Here is a 24,279-nt window from a genome sequence, read left to right on the forward strand (position 1 = left end):
CATACAATTAAGAGTATCGCAAAAATTTTAATGTGTATTCATTTGTATTGTTGATGCAAGGGCCTAGTTCATTCATTATAAATGAGGAAATCTGGTAAATGCAATGAATTTTAAAATTATTATTTTAAAACAAATCATAACACAACAACTGGATCCCTCTGGGATATCTGGTTCGAAGGCTTCCAGTGGGACTAATTTCTACCATTCTTATTCAGAATTATATTGAACTCCAAATCCAAGTACAATCAATCATGTATTCTGAAATGGCCCATCAAACAATTCAGCCATAATAGACCTCAACATTAAACCACTATAATTCAAACAGATGGAAGGAACCAAATATAAATAATTTCTAAAAAATTCTTGTTTACTCCTAATGAGCCAAAATTTGGGGAGCTGGCTATATAGATGGTCAAAGTCTGACAGCAATATTCACCAGATAACCTTTTAGATAGCATCTTAAATATAATGCACAACAATAATCCCTGGCCATATATTTTCCCATCTGTGATGGTGAAACGTGTTGTGAAGGAACAGATCTTAGATGCATGGATACATACAAAATCGGTGCAGGAGTAGGCCATTTGGCCCTTCGAGCCAGCCATTCAATGTGATCATGGCTGATCATCCACAATCAGTACCCCGTTCCTGCCTTCTCCACATATCCCTCGATTCCTCTAGCCCTAAGAGCTCTATCTAACTCTCTTTTGAATGCATCCAGTGAATTGACCTCCACTGCCTTCTGAGGCAGAGAATTCCACAAATTCATAACTGTGTGAAAACGTTTTTCCTCATCTCCGTTCTAAATGGCTTACTCCTTATTCTTAAACTGTGGGCCCTGGTTCTAGACTCCCCCAACATCGGCAACATGTTTCCTGCCTCTACCGTGTCCAATCCCTTCATAATTTTATATGTTTTTAGAAGATCTCCTCTCATCCTTCTAAATTCCAGTTAATTTAATCTTAACATTGACTCAGGACTGTACTGGGTCGAATTGGGGACAGGGAATCTTTTGCCATTTATCATCCTTCGGGGGGGGAAAGCCAGAAAGGGGTACTGATTTTTGATGATCAGCCATGATCATATTGAATGGTGGTGCTGGATCGAAGGGCTGTACGGTTCGAAGGGCTGCACCTATTTTCTATGTTTCTATCCTCCCTTTGTTGATGAGTCTTTACATCCTGTCAAACCCGTAGAGAAGCAACATTAAGGACACAATCCAGTGCAATGCAGACATGAAACCCTGCTGGTATTGGTACAGGTCCACTACCGATTTTCTGGGATCTCTTTTATAATCTAGATAAAATTATGAGCGCTTTTAAAATCCCCCTGAAAATATGATGCTTAGGCCAGGTGAGGCGGCCGACCTCATCGGGACTTCTACGCCAATCGGTGGGACAAATATGACCCCGCAGCCAGGGCTCTGGGCCTGGCTGGACACGGCAGATTGGTACCATTAGCCGACTTCTGTGGCCAACATTATCATTTGATTCCGCTAGCCCTAAGAACTCTGTCTAACTCTTTTGAATGCACCCAGTGAATTGGACAGCATCTCAGTGGCCTATGCAGCCCATCGGTATTGTTGGACTCCTCTTGGAAGCCATGACCACTGTTGGGTCAGCAAAACGGATAATGCAGAAAGGTTTTGAAACAAAGGATGTCAGAAAATCTGTGTTGTACCTGTATGTTCCTGTTGTGTGCACTGTGATACAGTCAATAGCTTGGTTTACATACTATCCAGTGAACAGAGTACACACGAGTAAATCAAGCCATACACAAGGGCAACACGTAGTGCAAAGAGAAAAATACTAGAGTGCAGAGCATTGTGTTGCTGCATTGTAGCGTTACAGTTAAAGATAAAGTCCAACGACTGTAATGGGGATACACCTAGTTTGCAGGGGGGCTGTTCAGTCATCTGATTACAACTGTGTACAAGCGGTACCTTAAACTGGAGGTTTGTGTTTTCACACTTTTGTATCTTTTGCCCAAAGAGTGAAGGGACAAGTGGGAATGACCGGAGTGAAAAAGATTTAAGAAGGAACTGCAGATGCTGGGAAAATCGAAAGTAGACAAAAAAAAAAAAGATCTTCGGTTAAGCTGGAAACTTGCAGTACTTGATCCTTTCCACTTCAGCACTATTGATGGCATTTGGAGCATATAACTCCACCTCGCTACTAGAAGCTTATAATTCACTCCTTCATCTTCTGACATTGAGGGAGAGAGAGGTTGTCGTCTTGACACTACTTCACTAAACTCTTGATTTCATCGTGTACTCCGTCTCCGGCCCACTACAGTGGTATCATGTGCATGTTTGTAAATGCAGTTAGAACACAATGTGGCTGTTACAGGACACCACTGGAGGATATTTTGTTGCCACGGATTGTGGTCTATGGGCCAGAAAGCCAAGGATTCAGTGGTAGAGGAGGGTGCTAACTCTGAGGTCCAAGAGTTTGGAGATGTGTTTGGTTGGGATTATGGTGTTGCAGACAGAGATATGATCAGTAATGAGTCTGGCATAAATGTCCTTGTTATGTAAATGTTCCAGTAAAGAATGTCAGGTTCGGGAGTCAGCACCTGCTGTGGACCAGCTGCTATGGGAGGCAAACTGTAGTGGACCATGGCTGCCTGGAAGGATGGAGGTAATGCACGCATTGTACAGCCTCTCGAGGCACTTCATGGTGGATGTCAGAGCCACTAAGGCATGATAGCTTGCTTTTAATTGTATGACCAGTATGACAGTGGTCTTCTTTCATCAAGCAGATTATTCGCTGGAACGCAATGGTAGCAATCTCACCAAGTCACCAGGCAATAGGTTCAAGGCAACCTTCTGAGAGAAAATCTTGATTGAATCCTCAAAAGGGTGCTGTAATCCATTCAACAGGTGATGAAGCCACTAAAACAGAGGGCCTGACTGCCCTCATGTGGCACTGCATTGAAATGCAGCTTTCCTTGCCTTTTGGTCAGCAGATTTCTTACAAACAGGGCCACTACTTTATTGCTGGCACTGTTTTATGTTCTATACTCTATGTTCTGTACTCATATTTAATTACTTAAACTTATGGAGGTCATAATCAGCAAGTAAATGCTTCATTTTCAACTCTTGTGGTCAAAGCGATGTTAATACAAAGAACAATAGCTGTTCACTTAAGCAGCTTGCAGCCATCAGCAGAGCAGGTGTTAAATGATAAAGTATCAAGAAACCAAGATAACATTTTACTTTCCCACATCAACCAAAGAAATACGATGGTGCATTATGGACCCTAGTTACCATCTAAATTAGCTACGTAGAATTATTTAGATTTCAGCCAAAAAAACTCAAGATAGGTATTAGCAAATTCTAATAACTCCGCCATCATACCTGCATCTCAACGACAAATTCCAGGTCTGCACTCAAGACTTTGCATGGCTAGCCATATTTAAACGGCAATAGCAAAAATGCAAGAAACAGCCAATAAACTGTATTTATAGGTTAGAGAACAAACAGAGAAATTGCCTCCGTTGCCTATAAAACTAGGCTGCAAGAATCTTACCCAGCTGCTACCGCCAGTTCCCTCAAACACGCATGAAAAAAATCAGCTTGAGCAAGGGATCAGGAACTGACAACCAGCTATGAAATTTAGACTAGATGGAAAGAGACAAAGTATTGCTGAAATAATGAACGCACATTTTCTTCTACAAATTGTGCAACACCCTAAGTCAGACCTCCAGAGGAAATTATACATGCATTCCCTTTTAGACTGCTTCTCCCAAATGATAAATTATGAATTCAACAAGACTTTCAGTACAGTAAATGGGGTGATCTGCCCTATGATGTCGAAGATTACAATCAAAGTACACCTAGATCTTCAATGACTGATCAGGCGTAATTCTTGTCTGAAATGCAGCCTCATTGAGTGTAGTGGATCACAGTTGCAGCGTACTATTCAAGAATTATGACATTACATCAATGACATCTACATTTCATATAATGTAAAAGCCTGTTGGTGTCACGAATCCCCATTTGACACCTGATCATTAGTCACATTGAACAGCCCCGGTGAAATGATGCCGGTCCTTAATATAGTTGACGGTATCCTGTTTCACCAGTGTAAAGCCAAGTCATCAGAACTATTCTGTTTACTTTGAACTTGGGCTACAGACTAATGCCCATCTTGTCCAAGCAGTCTTTGCTGAGTTTGCATGATATTTCTGCAATTTATCCAGAAGTTTTAGTTATTCGCCCAGGCTCAGAGAATGTTATAAAAGACAATGGAGGTTCAAAATTGTGACGGTAAGAATCAAATGAAAAAACATTTCAAATGGAGCAGCCTGGAGTGGTATTCCACATCCTTTCAAGTTTGATGTCATTTGGGCTTGGACCAAACAAATGAAAATAATTTTTAGGTGGGGCATAGACAGAAAATTATATAGTTGAGTAGATTGCAGTTCCAGAAATATATTGGTAACAAAGTAAATGGTTAGACTTCTGAAATTTTGAAAAAGGAAAAGCACTAAAATAAGGCAAGAGCTAAAACATACGGAGAGGGAAGGGAATAAGTGATTGGAGCAATACAAGAAACCTACAATGGTCAAAATGGCACATTCAGGGAGTAGGGACAAAGAGAAGGGGTGTCCAAAGATAGGAGTGATGGGGTGCACTGGGAAAGAAGATAATAAAGATCCCTCCTTTGAAAGAGCATTATATATTGAGCTAAGAATGGAATATGAATGTGACATTGTGGCAGTGAGCAATGGAGAAGAGCAGTAAAGGTAACACATTGGTTTTAAAATTGAATTTGGTAAGGACCACAGAACTGAGAAACAAAAGCACGAAAATCATGTTTTGTCCATATAACCATAATAGGGACTTAGCTGGAAACTCACTTCCAACTCTGGGCACATTTTAGGAAATAAATAATCCAAGACATGAGGAAGCATATGTTGAATATTCACCCTAGACCAGATAAGGATTCAGGGCCATGTAAGGTTTAGAGTAAAAGATGACAAAACCATGTTGCTACACCAAAATACACTGGCAGAAACCAAAATCACAGATTTCAGGTGATTTGCAAAGAACAAATTTGAGTAAACAAGTTTAATGCAGTGAGGTGTTCATAATCCAGGCACGATACCTACAAGGATAATGGAAGCAGAATGAATAACTTGAGAGAATAAAAATTCTCCTGGTGTGTGAAAATAGCAGGGAGTGGGACTAACTCGATAGCTCTTCAGGGCTACCAGGTGCAATGGTCAAATGGTTCCACAAAGATATTACTTATGCCCCAAGGCTTGTTAAATGCATGTGATATTACTTAACAAAAACTCTGAAAAGCTGATAAATTATTGGAGAAACATTTTCTTGTTGTTCATAGGACTAAATAAGCATGTACAAGAAAACTGGAAATTCAATTTACAAAAATAAAGTTGTTAACCAAGGAACTAGATAAGAACATAGAACAGAACTGCACAAGAACAGGCCCTTCAGCCCACAATGTCTATGTCGACCATAATGCCAAGAACATCATTAGCATTCATAATTTATCTGCAAACAATGATCCCTTCAAAATGTAAGCAATCATAGAATGTATGATTAATATCAAATGGTCCATTAACTCTTATTCTGTAAATGTTTAATTTTAACATTGTGTTAATGGATCCAAACATATTATGCATCTTAATTACTGCAGAGGAAAGGAATAGAACAACTTCATGTAAAATTGGAGGAATAACAAACGTGCAATCCTCAAACCAAAATTATTATTTTCTTAATTATAAAAAGTTCTTTACCATAACTGAAGCATCAATTTCCTTCTGTTTTTTGTCTATTACAGCATCATCATCTTTATCTTTTTCAAATTCCTTCTGACATCTGTTTAACAGCAACTTCCGAAAATTTACAGTTGCTCCCGGCTTGTCAGGTATTGGAACTTTCAGCTGTTAAAAGAATGCGTTAACTTATTTTAAAAAAAATGAAAATCCAGTAAGAAATTTACATTCTAACAGTGTGCACTATCATGCATTCATGGTTTTTAATATCTAAAATCAGTGCAGCCAATGTTTTACAATCAACAATATCATTCCCTATAAAATACAACAAAAGGTAGTAAACTGAAATATTAATCTCAATTTGATTTGGTTCTGGTAAATGTTAAATTGTAGTAAACAGAAAAGCGTTATTTCTAGACCGAAAAGATGGAATCTAATCTTGAATCAGCCTTGATCTGCATTTTTACAGCTTGAAATTCAAATCTTAAATCTATTAAACAGTATCTCCAAAACCCAAAGACATAATGATTATCACAAGATAAATATTTGTGCTGGAGAAAAATAATATTCATTAATCACAGCAAAGGTTTAATCTACCTGGTAAAAGCCACAATTGTATTCCAAAATATCAATAGGTACTTACAGTTGTAAGACAGCGGCACATGTTGGCATAGGCAACAGAGAAGTTTGGTTCAGAAATTGCTTTTTCAAACACCAGATCAATAACACCTTTAAGCCTCTCTTCATTATCAATTGTCAATTCTGCAACTTGTTTCATCAACTGCTGGAACATCTGTGGTGTCAGTTTGTTCAAAATACCGCGCACTTTGCGGAACAGCTCCTAAACCAGTAAAAAAAAAAAAAATTGCATTCATCTAACTGTGTTGACATGAGCATAACAATCACAGACCCTACATTTTTCTATTGATTTTCGCACCATTCAAACTAGGTACAAGTTATGACCTGCATATTCACAGTACCTGATCGTAAGAATTTGACAGTGAAGGTGATGGTGAGTGTAATTCATGTCGCAAGTTGTGGTCCAAGAATAAATTTAAAATAGGGGGCAGACAGATTTTTCAGTGGGTGGGGCGAGTTTCCAGGCTTAGCAAAACACAGATATTCTTCACTGAGGGAACAGAGCGAGGAAGTAGGAGATTTATCGCTAGCTACCTGTTCAGAAGATAATGCCCAGTACAAATCACAAAACTTAAATTCTTGCCAAAAAGGAATCTGTACTTATTAAGTTACAATTATGGTAAAATCAAACAATTCAAACATATTCCTAGCTTTATATATGTTTTTTCAAAATTATACCGATCCATAAGCTTATAGCATTAATGTAGCATTGTTAATAGCATAGATAGATCTTGGAGTCCAAGTCCATAGATCCTGATGGAGCGGTAAAGGCAACACATAGTATGCTTGCCTTCTTTGATCGAATACAAGAGTCAGGAAATTATGATGCAATTCTAAGACTTTGGTTAGGCTGCATTTGGAAAATTGCATGCAGTTCTGGTCCCCCCCCCCATCCATTATAGGAAGGAAGTGGAGGCTTTGGAAAGGGAGCAGACGTGGTTGACCAGAATGATGCATGGATTAGTGGGAGACATTGGACAGACTTGCATTCTTTTTTTCTGGGACACCAGTGGTTGCAGGGAGACCTCCTAGAAGTATATAAGTGGGACTTTATTCCTTGGGTGAGGGGTAATGTTATGGAAGTATAAAATCATGAGGAAAATAGATAAGGTGAATGCACGCAGTCTTTTCCCCAGGATAGGGAAAGCAAGGGCATGGGTTTAAGGTGAGAGGAGAAAGATTTAATAGGAACTGGCTAAACAACGGTTTGACAGAAGGTGGTGGGCATATAGAATGAGCTGTTAAAGGAAGTAGTTGAGGCAGATACAATAACATTTAAAATACATTTGGATAGGTACATGAAGAGACAAAGGGACATAGACCAGAAGCAAACAAATAAGACTAGCTTGGATGGGACATCTTGGTCAGCATGGACAAGTTAGGTAAAGGGCCAGTTTACGTGTATGACTATGCCCTCAAATCCATTGCAAGACTACAATTATCTGTGCTCATTATCAACCTAAAGACAATACATCCAGGACACAGCCCACTCTCTCATGCATGTAACTTTTGACAGCTGTCAAAATGGCATGTTAAAGATGCCACGTTGTCCAGTATTCAAACAATTGGACTCCAGTGCAAAAATAGTTTGGCAGAAATGAGAGCAAATATTACTGATACTGAATATATCTGGCAGCAGTTATATTCAGATCTTACTACCAAAGCTAGTAATATTCAGTCAATGTATAACAAGTCAGTAATTTCCCTAAAATCAGGGAGTCAAATTAGCATTAAAAATTCATAATTAATTAATTTTTCACTAATCTCCTGCAGTTACATTCTAACACGATCAAAGCCTGCCCTTCAGCCGCTTTAAAAATTATGGCTGTTTACGATGAAAATTAATGCCAAGGTTATGGAAGTGAGGGAATATCAACACCCAATACAAATCTAGAAAATCTAAAAGCACCTTTGGCATCCTGAAAAGTGTATACGGGTGTCAACAATTTTGCCACATGGTTACCTGTGTATTTATCAAATCTGGGTCTTCTTCATCAGATGGCTTCTTCACCGTTGGTTTCCAAGCATGCTCTGCCTTCTTAAGTTGTATGTCGTCATTTAGGGATACTGTTGCAATAATTTTGCGAGGCTCCTTTCTTTGGCCTTGTTGAGATCTTCTTGGGCCTACACCTGAAGGCTATATAAAACAATGAACATACACAAAATTGGTCTTTGAGGTACAAATGTTTCCATTGGGCTAGCATTAAACTACTAATTCAAATCTGGTATATAATAAAGAGGCAATTCTTAGTACACTATAAAAGTAGGCTGTGAAACAAAATTATGAGGCATCATCTCCTTGAAGCAAGCAATTTAAAACAAGTTATAACACTCATCATGAAGGACCCCGTGTTCCAGTATATTTGGCTTCAAGGTTAGGAATAGGATTAATTTCATCACGCCTGCTTGCCAGTGCTTATTCAGCATTCAGCCCAAATTTCATATAAGCACAGGTAAGCAATAACATCACATTGCCATTTAGCTTTGGTAATAACTCGCTAAAAGTGGTTGTTAACCACTTGGTTATGGAAGATGCAAGGCCAGAAAGTAATGCTTAATATTAGGGTGATCAAAGGTGAGCACCCGTTAGGAATCCCAGATTTTTTTTTTTTTTTTAAATCATATCCAGATATCTATCTATCTATTTATTTATTTATTTAATATTTTATTTATTAGAAGTGAGTACAATGCATTGGTACAAAAACGATGTTAACATATTACATTCTCTGTACAACTTCCTTTTTTTTTTAAAGAGAGAAGTGAGAAAGGAGAAGAAAAAGAGGTTGTGAAAAGTGAAGAATAGATTAGTGAGCGTGGGTGAAAAACCAATAAAGAAAAAGTGAAAGAGAAGGAATAAGTGAAGAAGGAAAGCAGGGGGGAGATGATTCCATTGCCACAGTGAGATGGGTTTTTTTTTTAATATTCTAAATCATCTTTCACCCATACCTGAAACTGTTGGTTTTCATGATACTATGTCACCACATGAATCCAAGAAATCAATAAGTGGGGACCAACTCCTTAAGAATAGGTCTTGTTTGTCTATTAGGAGTCTAATTTCTTCCAAATGTGCTGTGTCCAGCATATTACTGATCCACATTTTAAATGTTGGTATATTAGCATTTTTTTCCAAAATTTGTACAGGTGCACAACCTTTTATCCGAAAGCCTTGGGACCAGACACTTCTCGGATTTCGGATTTTTCGGATTTCCGAATGGAAGATTTTTAGCATAGATTAGGCAGGTAGTAGCGGGCGGCTTGAAAAGTCTGGAGCGGCTTCTTCCTCCCCGGAGACCGGGGAATCATTGTAAATCATTGCTTAAATGTAGTAGTTAGTTTGGAGTTATGTTTGGGGGGGGGGGGAGGGGAAACTTTAATTTTAGTGTGGTCGGAGAGGGGGGGGGGGGGGGTCGCCGTGCAGTAAGCTGGAGCGCTTGGCCGCCGCTCGCGCAGCAGAGCTGGGGGTAGAGTTGCGGGCGGGCGGTTGGAGCTACAACCGGCGCAACTCTACCCCTGGCTGCGCGGCGCCGCGCCCGCGGCCGGACGCCCGCAGCCCCAGCTCCGCGATGTTGAGAGTTGGGAGTCGGCTGGGCCACAGCGCTCCGGAGCTTACTGCACGACGACCCGGTAAGGCATTACCGGCGCCGCCGGCCCACGCCCCCCCCCTCGATGTTGGGAGTCCACAGCGCCCCAGGTACGGGGACTAAGGCATTGCCCAAGACCATAAGAATTAAGTTTCCCCCTTCATTCCCCCCCCCCCCCCCACCCCCCCCCCACTTCACATAAAAGCCCTCCAAACTAACTGACTAACATGTAAGCAATGATTTACAGATGTTTAAGTGTCTCCCCGGTCTCTGGGGAGGAGGCAGCCGCTACAGTAGTACAGACCTGGGTTGACCGTGGGTCGTTTCGGGTCAAGTTTGGCGCCAAACGCGAGCTTTGGTGTGCAGACGACATCCTGGAAAAAATGTCCGGTTTTCGGAGCTTTTCGGTTTCAGGAACTCCGGATAAAAGGTCGTGCACCTGTATAAGTTTTTTTTGCTGTTATTAATCCATAGTTGAAAAATGAGTTTTGGTGTGTATTTAATTTGTTCCCATCTCCACTTACTCCAAATATAATCATTTCAGTGTTAGGTTCCATTTTTGTCTTAAATAGCTTTGAGAATATATCAAATATATCACACCAAAATTTATAAAGTTTTGAACAAGAGACAAATGAGTGCGTAATATTGGCATTTTGAGAAAGACATTTTTTTTTTTTTTTTTTTTTTTTTTTTTTTTAAAACAAGTTACACAGTTGTGGGGGCAACACATCAAATTGCCAACCCAAGGATGAGACATACAAATTAGGTTGTGTTCAATTACTCCTTGATTCAGTTTCCTCCTCCAACAATAGAAAGTCAAGATACTTATAGCCATTATGTCAGTGCACTAAATACATGAAAAGCTAAAACAGAAATTTTTGAATACATCCATCAAGTCTAATAGAAACAGAGAAAAGAGGTGCAGGAGTAGGCCATTCGGCCCTTCGAGCCTGCAGCGCCATTCAATATGATCATGGCTGATCATCCAACTAAGTATCCTGTACCTGCCTTCTCTCCATACCCCCTGATCCCTTTAGCCACATCTAACACTCTTAAATATAGCCAATGAACTGGCCTCACCTACCTTCTGTGGCAGAAAATTCCAGATTCACCACTCTCTGTGTGAAAAATATTTTTCTCATCTCGGTCATAAAAGACTTCCCCCCCCTCATCCTTAAACTGTGACCCCTTGTTCTGGACTTCCCCAACATCAGGAACAATCTTCCCGCATCTAGCCTGTCCAATCCCTTAAACATTTTGTAGGTTTCTGTAAGATCCCCCCTCAATCTTCTAAATTCTAGCGAGTACAAGCCGAGTCTATCCAGTCTTTCTTCATATGAAAGTCCTGCCATCCCAGGAGTCAGTCTGGTGAACCTTCTCCGTACTCCCTCTATGGCAAGAATGTCTTTCCTCAGATTAGGAGACCAAAACTGGACGGAATACTCCAGGTGTGGTCTCACCAAGACTCTGTACAACTGCAGTAGAACCTCCCTGCTCCTATACTCAAATCCTTTTGCTATGAATGCTAACATACCATTCGCTTTCTTCACTGCCTGCTGCACCTGCATGCCTACTTTCAATGACTGGTGTACCATGACACCCAGGTCTCGTTGCATCACCCCTTTTCCTAATCGACCACCATTCAGATAAAAGTCTACTTTCCTGTTTTTGCCACCAAAGTGGATAACCTCACATTTATCCACATTATACTGCATTTGCCATACATTTGCCCACTCACCCAGCCTATCCAAGTCACCTTGCAGCCTCCTAGCATCCTTCTCACAGCTAACACTGCCCCCCAGCTTAGTGTCATCCGCAAACTTGGAGAAGTTGCATTCAATTCCCTCATCCAGATCATTAATATATATTGTAAATAGCTGGGGTCCCAGCACTGAGCCTTGCGGTACCCCACTAGTCACTGCCTGCCATTGTGAAAAGGACCAGTTTACTCCTACTCTTTGCTTCCTGTTTGCCAGCCAGTTCTCTATCCACATCAATACTGAACCCTCAATGCCGTGTGCTTTAAGTTTGCATACAAATCTCTTATGTGGGGCCTTGTTGAAAGCCTTCTGAAAGTCCAGATATAACACATCCACTGGTTCTCCCTTATCCACTCTACTAGTTACATCCCCGAAAAATTCTATAAGATTCATCAGACATGATTTACCTTTCATAAATCCATGCTGACTTTGTCCAATGATTTCACCACTTTCCAAATGTGCTACTATCCCATCTTTAATAACTGACTAGCATTTTCCCCACTACCGATGTTAGACTAACTGGTCTCGGTAAATCCCTGTTTTCTCTCTCCCTCCCCTTTTACAAAGTGCTAATGTGCTATAACATCCTTTGCATTGTCAGGACAATAAACATAAACACCTGGCAACCAAAAAGTTAGAAGCTTTCACTAATTAAAGATTATTCCAAGGGAACTTTAGAGTATAGTGTTCAGTTTTGGTCACCATGTTATAGGAAAGATGTTGTCAAGCTGGAAAGGGGGCAGAGAAGATTTGAGGATGTTGCCAGGACTGGAACTAGAACAGGATTGAAACTATCTCCTCCAGCAGCTCCAGTCCTGTTCTGTAGGGAGAGGTTGAGCAGGCTAGGGTTTTATCCTTGGAGTGCAGGAAGGCGAGGTGCACAAAATCAAAAATAAGGAATAGGTCGGGTAAAAACATAAAATCTTTTGCCTTGAGTAGAGGAATAGAGAACCAGAGCTCATTTGTTTAAAGTGAGGTTATGGGGGCGAAGATTTAATAGGAACTCAAGATGTCACTTTTTTTTTTTTTACCACAAAAAGGAGGGTATCTGGAACCAGCTGTAGTCGATCACAGGTACTATTGCAATGTTTAAGAAACTTTCTGACCTGTTTACGATTGGTTTAGAGGGATATGGGCCAAAAGGCCTGCCTGTTGCCATGCTGTATGACTCTACACCTAAAAGCTCTCATGATCTGATAATCTCCTTCTAGGCTTAATGGATGACTACAACAGATGATCTTCCAAAATTCCTGAGAGTATAGGGCAGCCCAAGTAGATGTGAAGGTGTCAAATTTAACCACTCTTGAGGGGAGAGAAAATTATAGCAGTTGGGCTAATGTTAATTGGCAAGAAAACAGAAAGTCATTCTAAAAACATGCAATATTGCAATTAAAATAACAAGATTGACAAGAGTCAAGATGTGTAGCAAAATTTTAGCATGCTGATTTGCGAAACAAAGCAAAGAATGGGATGTTATCAAACAACTTGCAGTAAAGGCCTACTTGTAACACTGTCTTGCAGCAAACCCACAAGACTTTGGCAAGAGCATTCCAGGTATAATATATTAGTTTTTAGTTTTAGATAAGGCATGGAAAAAGGCCCTTCAGCCCCCAGAGTCCGCCCCAACCAAGGATCACTTGCTCGATCCTTCCTACACACTAGGGACAACTTAAAGAAGCCAATTAATCTACAAACCTGCACATCTTCGGAATGAGAGGGTAAACCGGAACCCCAGAGAAAACCCACAGGGAGAATGTATGAACTCCACAGGAAACAGCACCCGTTGTCAGGATCAAACCCAGCCTCTGGTGCTGCAAGGCAGCAACTTCACCGCTGTGCATCCCTACGCAGTTCACATCTTTATATTTATGCACTAACCTTTCGATTACCTCAATGTAGCAAAATTAAAGATGCCAAAACTGATTGACAGTAAACACGTGTCACTTCATCTATCTAGTAAGCTACATAAAATATTTGGACAAGATTTCAACAATTTAGAACTGATGAGAAGAGGGAGATATTTCTATCAAGGAGATTGTCTATCCCTTGTAATACTCTGCACCAGAGACTAGGAATAGTGAGTTGTTGTATATTTAATTTTAAGAGATCAAAGTGGTATATGGGAATCACCCAGGAAACTGAAAATACAGATTTACCAATGGGGAAGAATTGAGGATTTGTGCTGCTTACATCTATGTCAATTTCTTATCCTCTTCTTGAGTCTTTTACTCTTTATATTAGTTTATCATTTTAACTCAAAAGTAGCAAGACAATATTTCTCATGGGAAAGTAAACACTGCATCAGCTCTGGCACTAAAAGGTGGACCACATTGCTTCAAACCAGTAACCACAAGTACTTTAAAGTGGAGTAACTAAGCAACATCTCAGGAGAACATGTTTTGACTTGGGACCCTTCTTCAGACTGATGGTAGTGCAGGAAGGAGTGAAAGAAAGCTGGAAGAGGAGCAGGACAAAGCATGGCAGGTAACAGATACACACAGGTGAAGGGGGTTTTGATAGGCATTGAAACAGAAGGTGCAAAGGGATTGAAGAGTTGTGAATTGTGAAGCCAGGGGAAGGAATGCAAGGGGAGGGGAGAAATAAGTGCGAGTTCAGGTTGGCATAGGGGAGGGGCGTGAAGGTCCTTCCTTTCATTCTCCCCTCCCCCTACATTCCTTCTTCTGGCTTCACAATTCGCAACTCTTTAATCTTTTTGAGTCACACCTTGTTTCGTCATCTCTGGCCTTTGTCGATCCATTGCTGCATTTTATTACATGCCACATTTTGGCCTAGCCCTCCTCTCTTCCAGCTTTCTTCTCTCCCACCCCTACAATCAGTCAGAAGGATCTGCATCCCAAATGTCACCTATCCATGTTCACCTGCAGTGCTGCCCAAGTTACTCCTGCCCTTTGTATCTTACTTTAAGGTATTTGTCATCCTGAAGTGTTTAGTGATACAAAGAATTTGGTAGCCTGCAAAATTTTAATTATACCAGGCAGAAAGAAGGCTATGAAATTTGCCACCTGTGCTCAAAAGCTCATGTGCCAGATGCCACCATCTTAAAATATTAACTTTATGACTATAATTTCAAAAGTTCAACTTACAGGCACTCTTCCAATCTGCTGTCGCCCTATTTGTGCGAAGGACGGAGTGAAGTCTGGTCCACAGTTCATACCAGTCAGCCTGCTTGGATCAAGAGGACGAAGAGGAGTCTTGTTTGCCTGTATAGTAAAAAAAATAAAATCAATCACCTTAATATTGGCCTTGCATATTGGCCCACCCTTCATCTTTCTTAAATCAGGCAAATACAATGACTGGAGATTGGAGCAGTTACATTTTCAAGTGTTATCACGCTTTTATATTTTTAAAAAGCACGATAAACAAGATACTGTATTTTGAATCAACCAAAAGATAAGTCCTCAGTTTATTTGGATGTGGAGGTTGATAGAAAAACAGAGGAATTATATTACTCACCACAGGCAGAGTATTCCTCTTTCTTTGAGAGAAGCTCAACCTCCACATACAAAGTTCCTTTCCTGTCTACTGCTCATTCTCCTTCTGACCTGGAGTAGTTTAGAACTATATTATTGATCTGTTTAAACGTAGATTCTGTTAATACCTTTTCTTGTGAAAATGTAGTAGCACCTCAGTTCATTAATCTTAAAAGAGGAACAGAGCTAAAAATATATAATTAACATTGATTAATGTAACAAAAAGAGTAAGATCCAATAATTTGTTTTATATAGAAGCCAAATGTAAGAAAGTATGTTCCTGGACTCTCTACCTAATAGAGTAATTAAAATATTCAAGCCTTTTAATATTGAAGGAAAACGGATCATTAAACAATAGGATCAATCAATTTGGGTCAAAAGGGGGATATGATCTTGGAAGCACACATGACAATGATACTGCTTGATATCAGGCTCTTTGTTCAAGAAAACTGCAAAGTTGAAGCAAGAATATTGAACAGAGAAATAGTCAATTGCCATAATGCTACAATTCAGAGGAATCCAACATCTGTAGCTCAGGGCAAACAAATATGTACCATTGCAGCTAAACAACGTGGACCACATCTAACTCCAGTTACTTTAAAAATAATTACAATTTGAAAGTCGAGTAGATTTGTAGACCCAATTTCCAGACAGGATCCAGGTTTGAAACAGTCACTGTTGTTGGGAGCCAGGGTGCGGGCTTAACATCTTCAATGACCTGGCTTCAATCCTCCAAGGAAACCCAAATGATGCCATGACAGAATAGATGCAGTTACCACACATTTTTTCTTCCAGGTTTGCAAGGACAATTGAGGATGAGCGATGGCAAAGACTGCATCGAGTGAGCGAGTGAACAACAGCATGTGGTGATATTCAGATAGAAAGCAGGCAATACGCACATGACAATAATAGAGAAGCTTGCATCACAGAGAGGTGTTGATATTCTATGACAGATACAAACAGATGTAGTGGGGTGGGATGGGGGGCGTGATGAAATTGTAGTTACTACTTAATACCACAAAGTTCACATGGATAACAGCAGCAGACCTGCTATAGTGAAATAAGAAACATTTCAAATGAAAAAGTAATAGGATAGAACCAACAGAGTTCAACTCGGATGGTTTAGATAAATTATGTGATTATATCCGAGATAAAACAAGACCAGATATTCACACTCAGGGTGAGTGTGGGGTGGAGAAGAAAGAAAAATATTATGGCGTCCAACAGTCTGGAGGCACAAGAATGTGCATATGCTGGAATCTGTACCAAAATACAAAGTGCTGGCGGGGTTAGGCAGCATTGTGGGGGGAATGACTGAATGTTTCAGGTCAGGAATCTTCTTCAGACTGAAATCTACCTGGAAATAGGGTTTGGTACCAAACATTAAAATCAAAAAAAGGGAAGCTGTACCAAACTTTTACAAAATGCTGTGTCACAATTCTACTGTTTATAACTCCTGGCACATTTAACTTTGTCAAGGCCTTGGAGAGAGTAAAGAAGTGGTTCCTTAGGAAAACAGTGGAGATTACTTACGCTGAGAACTGGGGGAAAATCTGGATCCTACATAAAAACTAAGGTATTGAAAATGGCAGATGAGAGGAAGTTGACAGGTGGACTAATAATGAATTTCAATAATGGTGAAGAAAGTCAGTTCATGTAATGGCCATAATGATCTACGTAAATGAATGGTAGCTACGGATGAAAAGATAAAGTGCTGTAAATACACAAGCCTGGCAGCATCCGCGGAGAGAGTGAGCTAATGTTTCAGGTCAAGGAGACACAGGAGATTGCTACTAGAAATCTCCAATAGTCAGGAGCAAAAATCAAATTGCTGAGGAACTCAGCTGGTCAGGTAGCGCCTGTGGAGTATCTTGATCCAAAAAGTCAATTGTCCATTTTGCTCCAGTTATGCTGCCTGGCCCATTGGGTTCCTCCAGTAGATTTAAATCTTTCAGGTGAATGTCTTTAATCAGAAAATGGAAAGTGTTTAGGCAGAGTTAACATTGTGGAAAGGCTGTTTTAAAAAAAAAAAATGTTTTTTAAAAGATGGAGTGTTAAAAAACAAACAAAAGTAATGGTGGCGCCAGAGTGAAGAAAACTGGAAATAAATTACCGAAGGTTACAATATCTGCGGTAGGTGTAATGTGAATGAAATCTGAAAACATCGCAAAGGGAAAATAAACAATGAAAACAAATACAAGGCTGGAAAAGGCTGCTTATCTGGTTATTGTAATCAAGATCAAGTGTGGAAAGCTGCCATATGCAGAGTCATAGTCAGTAATCCCTGTGAAACATGATGCACTAATGGGCCTGTCCCACTTAGGCGACTCTTTAGGTGACTGCCAAGGACTAGTTCTAATGAAATTCATCTACGACACCTGGCGACAACCTACGAGAGCCAACGACAACACCTACGACATCAAAAATTGTAACCACTGTCGCTGAAAACATTCAACATGTTGAAAATTTTGCGGCAGGCGCCCAAAAAATTGCCTAAGTGGGACAGGCCCATTAGGCTTTCACAGGAACAATGCTGATTTAAATGCATTGAGACATCTGATACATTACTCCATATGTATTTGAAAAGTAATGTGACAGATTTGGGGAAAGACTGGGGTACCATTCTAAGTGGAGTGGGTCATTCAAACAACATGCTGTATAGCTAGATCCAATGATCAGGATCTCACACTGGCACGCTACTCATCATACCATTTAAATATGCAGCTTCTGGAAACACATCATACTCTCAGAGTAATGACATCAATTAAGTCTCCTTCTGCATTCTCTCTACAAGAGGGGGAAAGTTTTAGCCAGGAAAAGTCTCCCATCCAGTAGATTTAATATTGCACATCTATGTTTAGAAATATGGGAATAAATTACAAGTCAACAGATAATGGGAAATTCTCACAATGTGAGAACCTGTAAAGAACTCAGAAAAGAATTATTCCAGATTGTTAGATTGGCAAAAAAACATGGTGATTGAAGTACCATGAGCACCACATCAAAACCTATTACCACACAACTGCAGAAAACAAGTTTTACTCGACAGTTCTGGTCACCTCCACTGCTGTGAATCACATTGAAGTCCACTGCAAGTCCAGACCACAACTATCTCTCCTAACATGAAAGTTGTAGTATTCCTTTCAGATCTGCTGATCACCACTCCGCTTTCATTTTTGGTTTGAACGGATATATCTAAGAATCCATAATTATTTTCACATCAAGAGATAATTTAGAGATTTTTGAACCAAATGAAGAAATCTGATATTTCTATAAATGTTACCTGGTGACAGTACTGGCATGTATTGTGATGCAGAGTTTGAAACCAGGTTTAGTTTAAAATACCATTTAAATAAGGAAATTTACAGATGACCACACCCAGTTAACAAAACTCCTCAAACTGCCAAAATATACAAACATATTTTCAAAATGGACAGAAAGCAACAGTAATGTAAAAAAACTGCAGCTTTAAAACAGGGTTTAATAAGATGGTTACATTCCCAATCATAAAAACTATCGTAACATCCGTACCCATCACCCACATGTAAATGGGAAATAAAATGTCTAAATCAAAAATTCCCCACTCATCCATTAACCTTTAGTTTTACTCTTAGCAAATACCAGCTGCAGCGATATGGGCCTCAATAGCATTAAAGAGCATCAGTCGGAGCAACATAAATTTACATCAATCAAAAGCAACAGACTATTTTGAAAAACATTACTTTTAGTTTGCTATGTCAAGATACTTAATGCTGAAACAACCAATTGATCAAGGAGTGCGCCACTTACCTTATCCAATACAACATCACTAATTGCTGGTAGACCTTCAGGTTTCTGCATACTAGCATTGATGAATTGGAACCCCAGGAGAAATTCACGGTCATATTTCTTCTTATCTTCAAGATTAAGTGGCTTCCAATTTTCTAATGGGGTGAATTAGAATGGTTAAGTCAAATCGTGATATTTCAACTGTATAAAACACTGCAACCATCTTACATTCTTCCCTCCCCCAACTTTGTTCTCAAAAATCTTGTGGCAGCTTGGTCTTTGGTCGTTCTTAAAATTAACTTGCCTGGTTTAAGGCCTTCAGCTCTACCTCCACGAGACAAAGCAGCAAAAGCACCAAAAAAATTTTACAAACTTTGCTGGATTGAATAACCTCAGGTACCAAGAACAAACTCAGCTGCAACGGTCACATTTCCATCATGTCAAAGCTAAAGTCGCTAAACGACCTGTCTTCTAATGAAACACTGGGCACAAGACAAACATTTACAAACTGGGAACTGCTGTCCCAAGTAGAACCTTGTAATTAATTGCTTACTAACAGCATTATATATTATATAGGATTTTATAATTAGTATATTGTTGATATAATACTTTTAATAAACCAACTAGCAATAAGGCATTGCTTTAGCATGCTAAAAACGGGCAACATTAAAAATAAAGATGGATTGATATTTTAACATTAAGAAATTGCGCTTGGATTCTCAACAGTTGACAAGATAACCCAGTGCAATGAGCACCAATTGAAATCTAGTACCACTGATGTGCATATTACCTATACACATCCATTTATGTGGAAAATTATACTGGAATTAATCCTAACCTCAAAGGTCGCTGTCCGAATTAAAGCTTCCTAAAGTAGAACCATCAACTAATCACATGCCAAGACATAGCATTATAAGCAAATTCCCCACTACAATTTGACATCCAAATAATGCATTTGTCTTTTACACAAATTGAAGTTTCTTGAAAATTAAAAAAAAACTGCAAATATTGGAAATCTAAAAACCTGTTTTGAAAACGGATTAAAGCAAAGGGAAAAGGAGTGGACCTTGAGATTAAAAACCCTTTGAACAAACTGGGAGAGAGAAAAGGACAGGTTGGGAGAGTGCGCTGGAGTTTAAAAAGATGAGAGGGGACCTCATTGAAACTTACCGAAAAGTATAGAATGAATGTGGAGAAGATGTTTCCACTAGTTGGAGAGTCCAGGACCAGAGGCTATAGCCTCAGAATAAAAGGATGTACCTTTAGAAAGGAGATGGAGGAATTTCTTTAGTCATAGGGTAGTGAATTTGTGCAATTCATTGCCACAGACAGCTGCGGAGGCCAAGTCAATGGATATTTTTAAGGCAGAGATTAACAGATTGATTAGACACGGTGTCAGATGTTGGAATCCTGCGCAAAAAGAGTGTCTAACTTGTATGTTAGAGCCTTTACATATTCATTTGAATAGTTGATGTGGAAAAAAACAAAGGAATATGTAAAGGCTCGAAAATATGTCAGAGCTGTAGAAGATGCCCACATCAGGCTTGCTAACCTTAGTTCAAAACACAGGGATGCAGCAAAATTTAATTGTTATCCATCCCTAAAAGTGGCAGATGAGATCCTACTCCCAAATCAAGATTCTTTTGAATAGACACAAATAATCCAACACCCTAGATGGTGTTTATAAATAACTGATCTAGTCATAATGCAGCATTATTTTGTGGGAGCAAGCTGAATGCATATTTGACCGTGACATTCCTTAAAACACAATGGTAACATTTTGGAAGTACTCATTGGTAATAAGAGTTTGACAAGGCACTTTGTCAACACACACATTTTTCCCCACTGCAGCAAAGAATGATCCTTCTATTTCACCAGTTCTAGAACCAATTTTTTTGTCCTAAAACAGTACTGGTGTTGCATGATCCTTTCATCAATCTTCTGCCTTCCATCTGGCCACAAACTGCCCATCTTGCACTTTCCTCGCCACTATCTGATAATGGCCATCTATTTGTTACATTAATTAGTTTAGTCTCCACAGGTGCTACCTGGCTCAAGTCAAGTCTATTTTGTGATATGAACAACTATGACGATGTACAGGCCCAATGAAAATCTGTCTTGTAGAGGTTCACTGGTACATTGACTTGAGCAACACACACAATCAGAAAGAACACATAAATCTCAAATCCTGCAAGACTGAACAGAAGACTACAAACATCGACATCAATGCAAAAATCTATAATTAGACCATGTACCAACAGTATAGTGTCAAATTATGGTTCATACCAAAAGACAAACTACAGTGAGAGGCAAGCTTGAGCCTGATTTACAGCTATGATGTGTGAATCCAGTCATACTACAGAGCTGCTAAGTTTTTTTCAGAGCATGTCAGTATTCTAGTGCCTGAAATCAGTATTTTGCTGAGGAAATCAGTATTTTTACGTGGTGCCATTTTGCTGAAAAAAATGTTTTTTATGTGCGGTCATACCCATGTATGAGTACAAGAATGCATAACTTTGCTACCAATTGACATGTCTTCTACGCACCTTACTTGACAATGCATTCATTGCCATCTCTTTGTACACTGCTGTTTGAACGGCTGCATCCAGCACCAGATGATGATGTAGAAGCCATTATGCACTCTTACTCCTATTCTAACCTTGTCGCTATTTGTTGTTGGGGTTTTTTTGCGGGCACATGTTAACACAAAGAACAAGGCAAATCCGATCTATGTAACTACACCGTATCTGCCTGCTTTTGTTACTCACTTGTTATGTAAAGCAGCTTTCATTGCCCCCAACATTTTTCGTTATCTGTTTTTTCAACCTGCTCTCATGTGTCTCAGTCTCTGCTCTCTCCCTCCCTCGCTCCCTTCCTCTCACTCCCCTCCATCCCTATCTCCATCTTTATCGCCATCCTCTCTCCCCTCCCCTTTCCCCCCCACCCTCTCTCGTCCTTCCTTTTACTCCCTCCCTTATTCCCTCCCTTCCTCCTCTCTCCACCCCTCCCTCTCACCCCCTTGAGCCCACCCACTGTTCTGTAAATACAAGGCCAATCCCACTGTAACTGCAATCCCACTGTTAACCTTTCACTACTAGGCTTAATCCAGAATTCTACCACTGCCTGAAAAATAATCAATGGCTCAACTTCCACTGAGAAAGAGAATACCAAAGACTCATTGTTATACGAGAATTTTCCCGAACAGTCTGTGACCCATAGTGCTGGGACCATAGCGCTATGTGTAAAGCCCACAGCGCTCCAGCCGGTAGCGCTACATTTAAAACCCACAGCGCTGCAGCCGACCCGTTCCCATCCGTTAAACTGACAGCGCTGTGTTTAAACCTGGAACTGGACAGGCAGCGACTCTGGAGAGAAGGAATGGGTGACGTTTCTGGTCGAGACCCTGCTTCAGACTGAACTGAAGTCTCGTCGGTGAGAGTATTTGTGATTGTCTGAAGAAGGGTCTCGACCCGAAAAGTCACCCATTCCTTCTCTCCAGAGTCGCTGCCTGTCCGGCTGAGTTACTCCAGCTTTTTTGTGTCTATCTTCAATTTCAGAGTTAAATATCTATGGTCGGATTTTTTTTTAATCCTTATTTAACAATGCAAAATCGTACATCAGTATTCTTATCGCATTTCCGTACAAAATACGGAAAATCGATAGTACTTGGCAGCTCTGATACAACCTGACACTTGGTCAAAGGAGTACAAGAAACAGGACCTGCCACAAAATTGTTTCACACCTTTCCTGGCAAACATTTTGGTGATCAATTGAATGCAAAAGAGGCACAAATGCTGGTATGGGAGGCTGGGACCACAAAAATTGTGAATATTGCTCAGTGAAAATGAACACCAGGGATCCTACACTTGGAACAGCTATAAATTCAAGGACTTAAGGTCTAAAAATCCAATTTTCAAGGATAAAATCCAGCAAACATTGATGGTTTATCAGAGACTTGCATATAAATTGTTTGGTATTGGATGATTTGATTCTGTACCGAATAAAGGCAAAGAAGAAGGTTGGCTGGTCACCATCTCTGGTTTGATTGAAAATCATGTTTTGCACACCTGTTACAAATGAACACAGCAGAAAAATCAACTTTCAACTCAAAGTTCCTTCGAAGTTATGAACCATTGATTTCGCTCAAATTATTGCCAAATGCCCATTGGAATTTGGAGTTGAGATCTTGTTTTCTGTTGTGCTACTTGTGTGCTCTGATGTACAGACACTGATGGGGAAATCTGAGGTGATTAGTCCAGGTTGCACAGAATGACACTAAACTACATATTACACACAAGATGGTTAACTTATCTATATTCGTACTTTAATAGATCACTGATGGTCCATTTTCTCATCTCTTAGTTGTTCAATCTGAAACCATGATAATGGAACTTTGCTTTTCAACCAGTCCCTGTAAACCTGTACTGTCCCCGTCTGCTTCAAAGTCTCCACTATTGTCCCTGTACCCAAAAAGGCAAGGATTACTGGTCTTAATGACTACAGGTCTGTCGCACTGACATCTGTAGTCATGACCCTTGAAAGACGTGTGCTGGCCCAGCTGAAAAATATCACTAACCCCCTGCTGGACCCTCTGCAGTTTGCATTAGATACGTGGATGGCGCAGTCAACCTCGGCCTGCACTTCATCCTCCAGCACCTAGACCGCCAGGGGAGTTACACAAGGATTTTGTTTGTTGCTTTTAGCTCTGCATTCAACAGCATTGTGCCAGAGCAACTACATCAAACTCTTGAAGTTGACTGTGCCTGAACCCCTCTGTCAGTGGATCACCAACTTCCTGACAAGACAGGAAGCAGCATGTGGGGCTGGGAAAACACATCTCGAACCCACAGACCCTCAGCATAGGAGCACTGCAAGGTTGCCCCTCTCCTCTACACCAACGACTGCACCTCCACTGGCTCCTCTGTCAAGCTTCTCAAGTTTGCGGATAACACAACCCTGATTGGACTGATCCAGGATGGGGAGGAAATTGCCTACAGACAGGAAGTGTCACAGCTGGCGTCCTGGTGCCTTCGTAACAACCTGGAGCTCATGAAGTTATTAGATGAGCATAAGTCTATTACAGACAGCAAAGTATGGCGACTTTCATTTGTATACTAAAACACAATATTCCAATCAAATTATGGTACATGCAAAATAGATTGAAAAGTACAATAATTGGTGGATAATCAATTAGTACAAATTTAATTACGAAAAAAATAATACATTGTGCCCCTATTACCATTTAAGGGTTCCATTTAACAATGTTTTATTTCATTGAACAATTGGCAATCGTTA

The 24,279-nt window shown here is 40.1% G+C and overlaps 1 protein-coding gene across 9 annotated transcripts in view; it reads right to left on the reverse strand.

Annotated features, from left to right (window-relative positions):
* Window positions 1–24,279, reverse strand: part of eif4g1a (eukaryotic translation initiation factor 4 gamma, 1a) — a 105,212-nt gene that overhangs the window by 19,127 nt on the left and 61,806 nt on the right. For 8 of the 9 annotated variants that reach the window (XM_055645365.1, XM_055645372.1, XM_055645366.1 and 5 more), the window contains 6 exons: window positions 19,006–19,139; window positions 14,830–14,946; window positions 10,270–10,404; window positions 8,348–8,521; window positions 6,389–6,586; window positions 5,767–5,913 (listed from right to left, as the gene is read on the reverse strand). In XM_055645365.1, coding sequence (XP_055501340.1) covers window positions 5,767–5,913; window positions 6,389–6,586; window positions 8,348–8,521; window positions 10,270–10,404; window positions 14,830–14,946; window positions 19,006–19,139 — 905 coding nt within the window. The remainder of the gene's footprint in view (window positions 1–5,766; window positions 5,914–6,388; window positions 6,587–8,347; window positions 8,522–10,269; window positions 10,405–14,829; window positions 14,947–19,005; window positions 19,140–24,279) is intronic. The other variant, XM_055645371.1, reaches the window with a different exon arrangement.

Source organism: Leucoraja erinacea, chromosome 14 (genome assembly GCF_028641065.1).
Source record: "Leucoraja erinacea ecotype New England chromosome 14, Leri_hhj_1, whole genome shotgun sequence".
Classification (NCBI taxonomy): Eukaryota; Metazoa; Chordata; class Chondrichthyes; order Rajiformes; family Rajidae; genus Leucoraja; species Leucoraja erinaceus.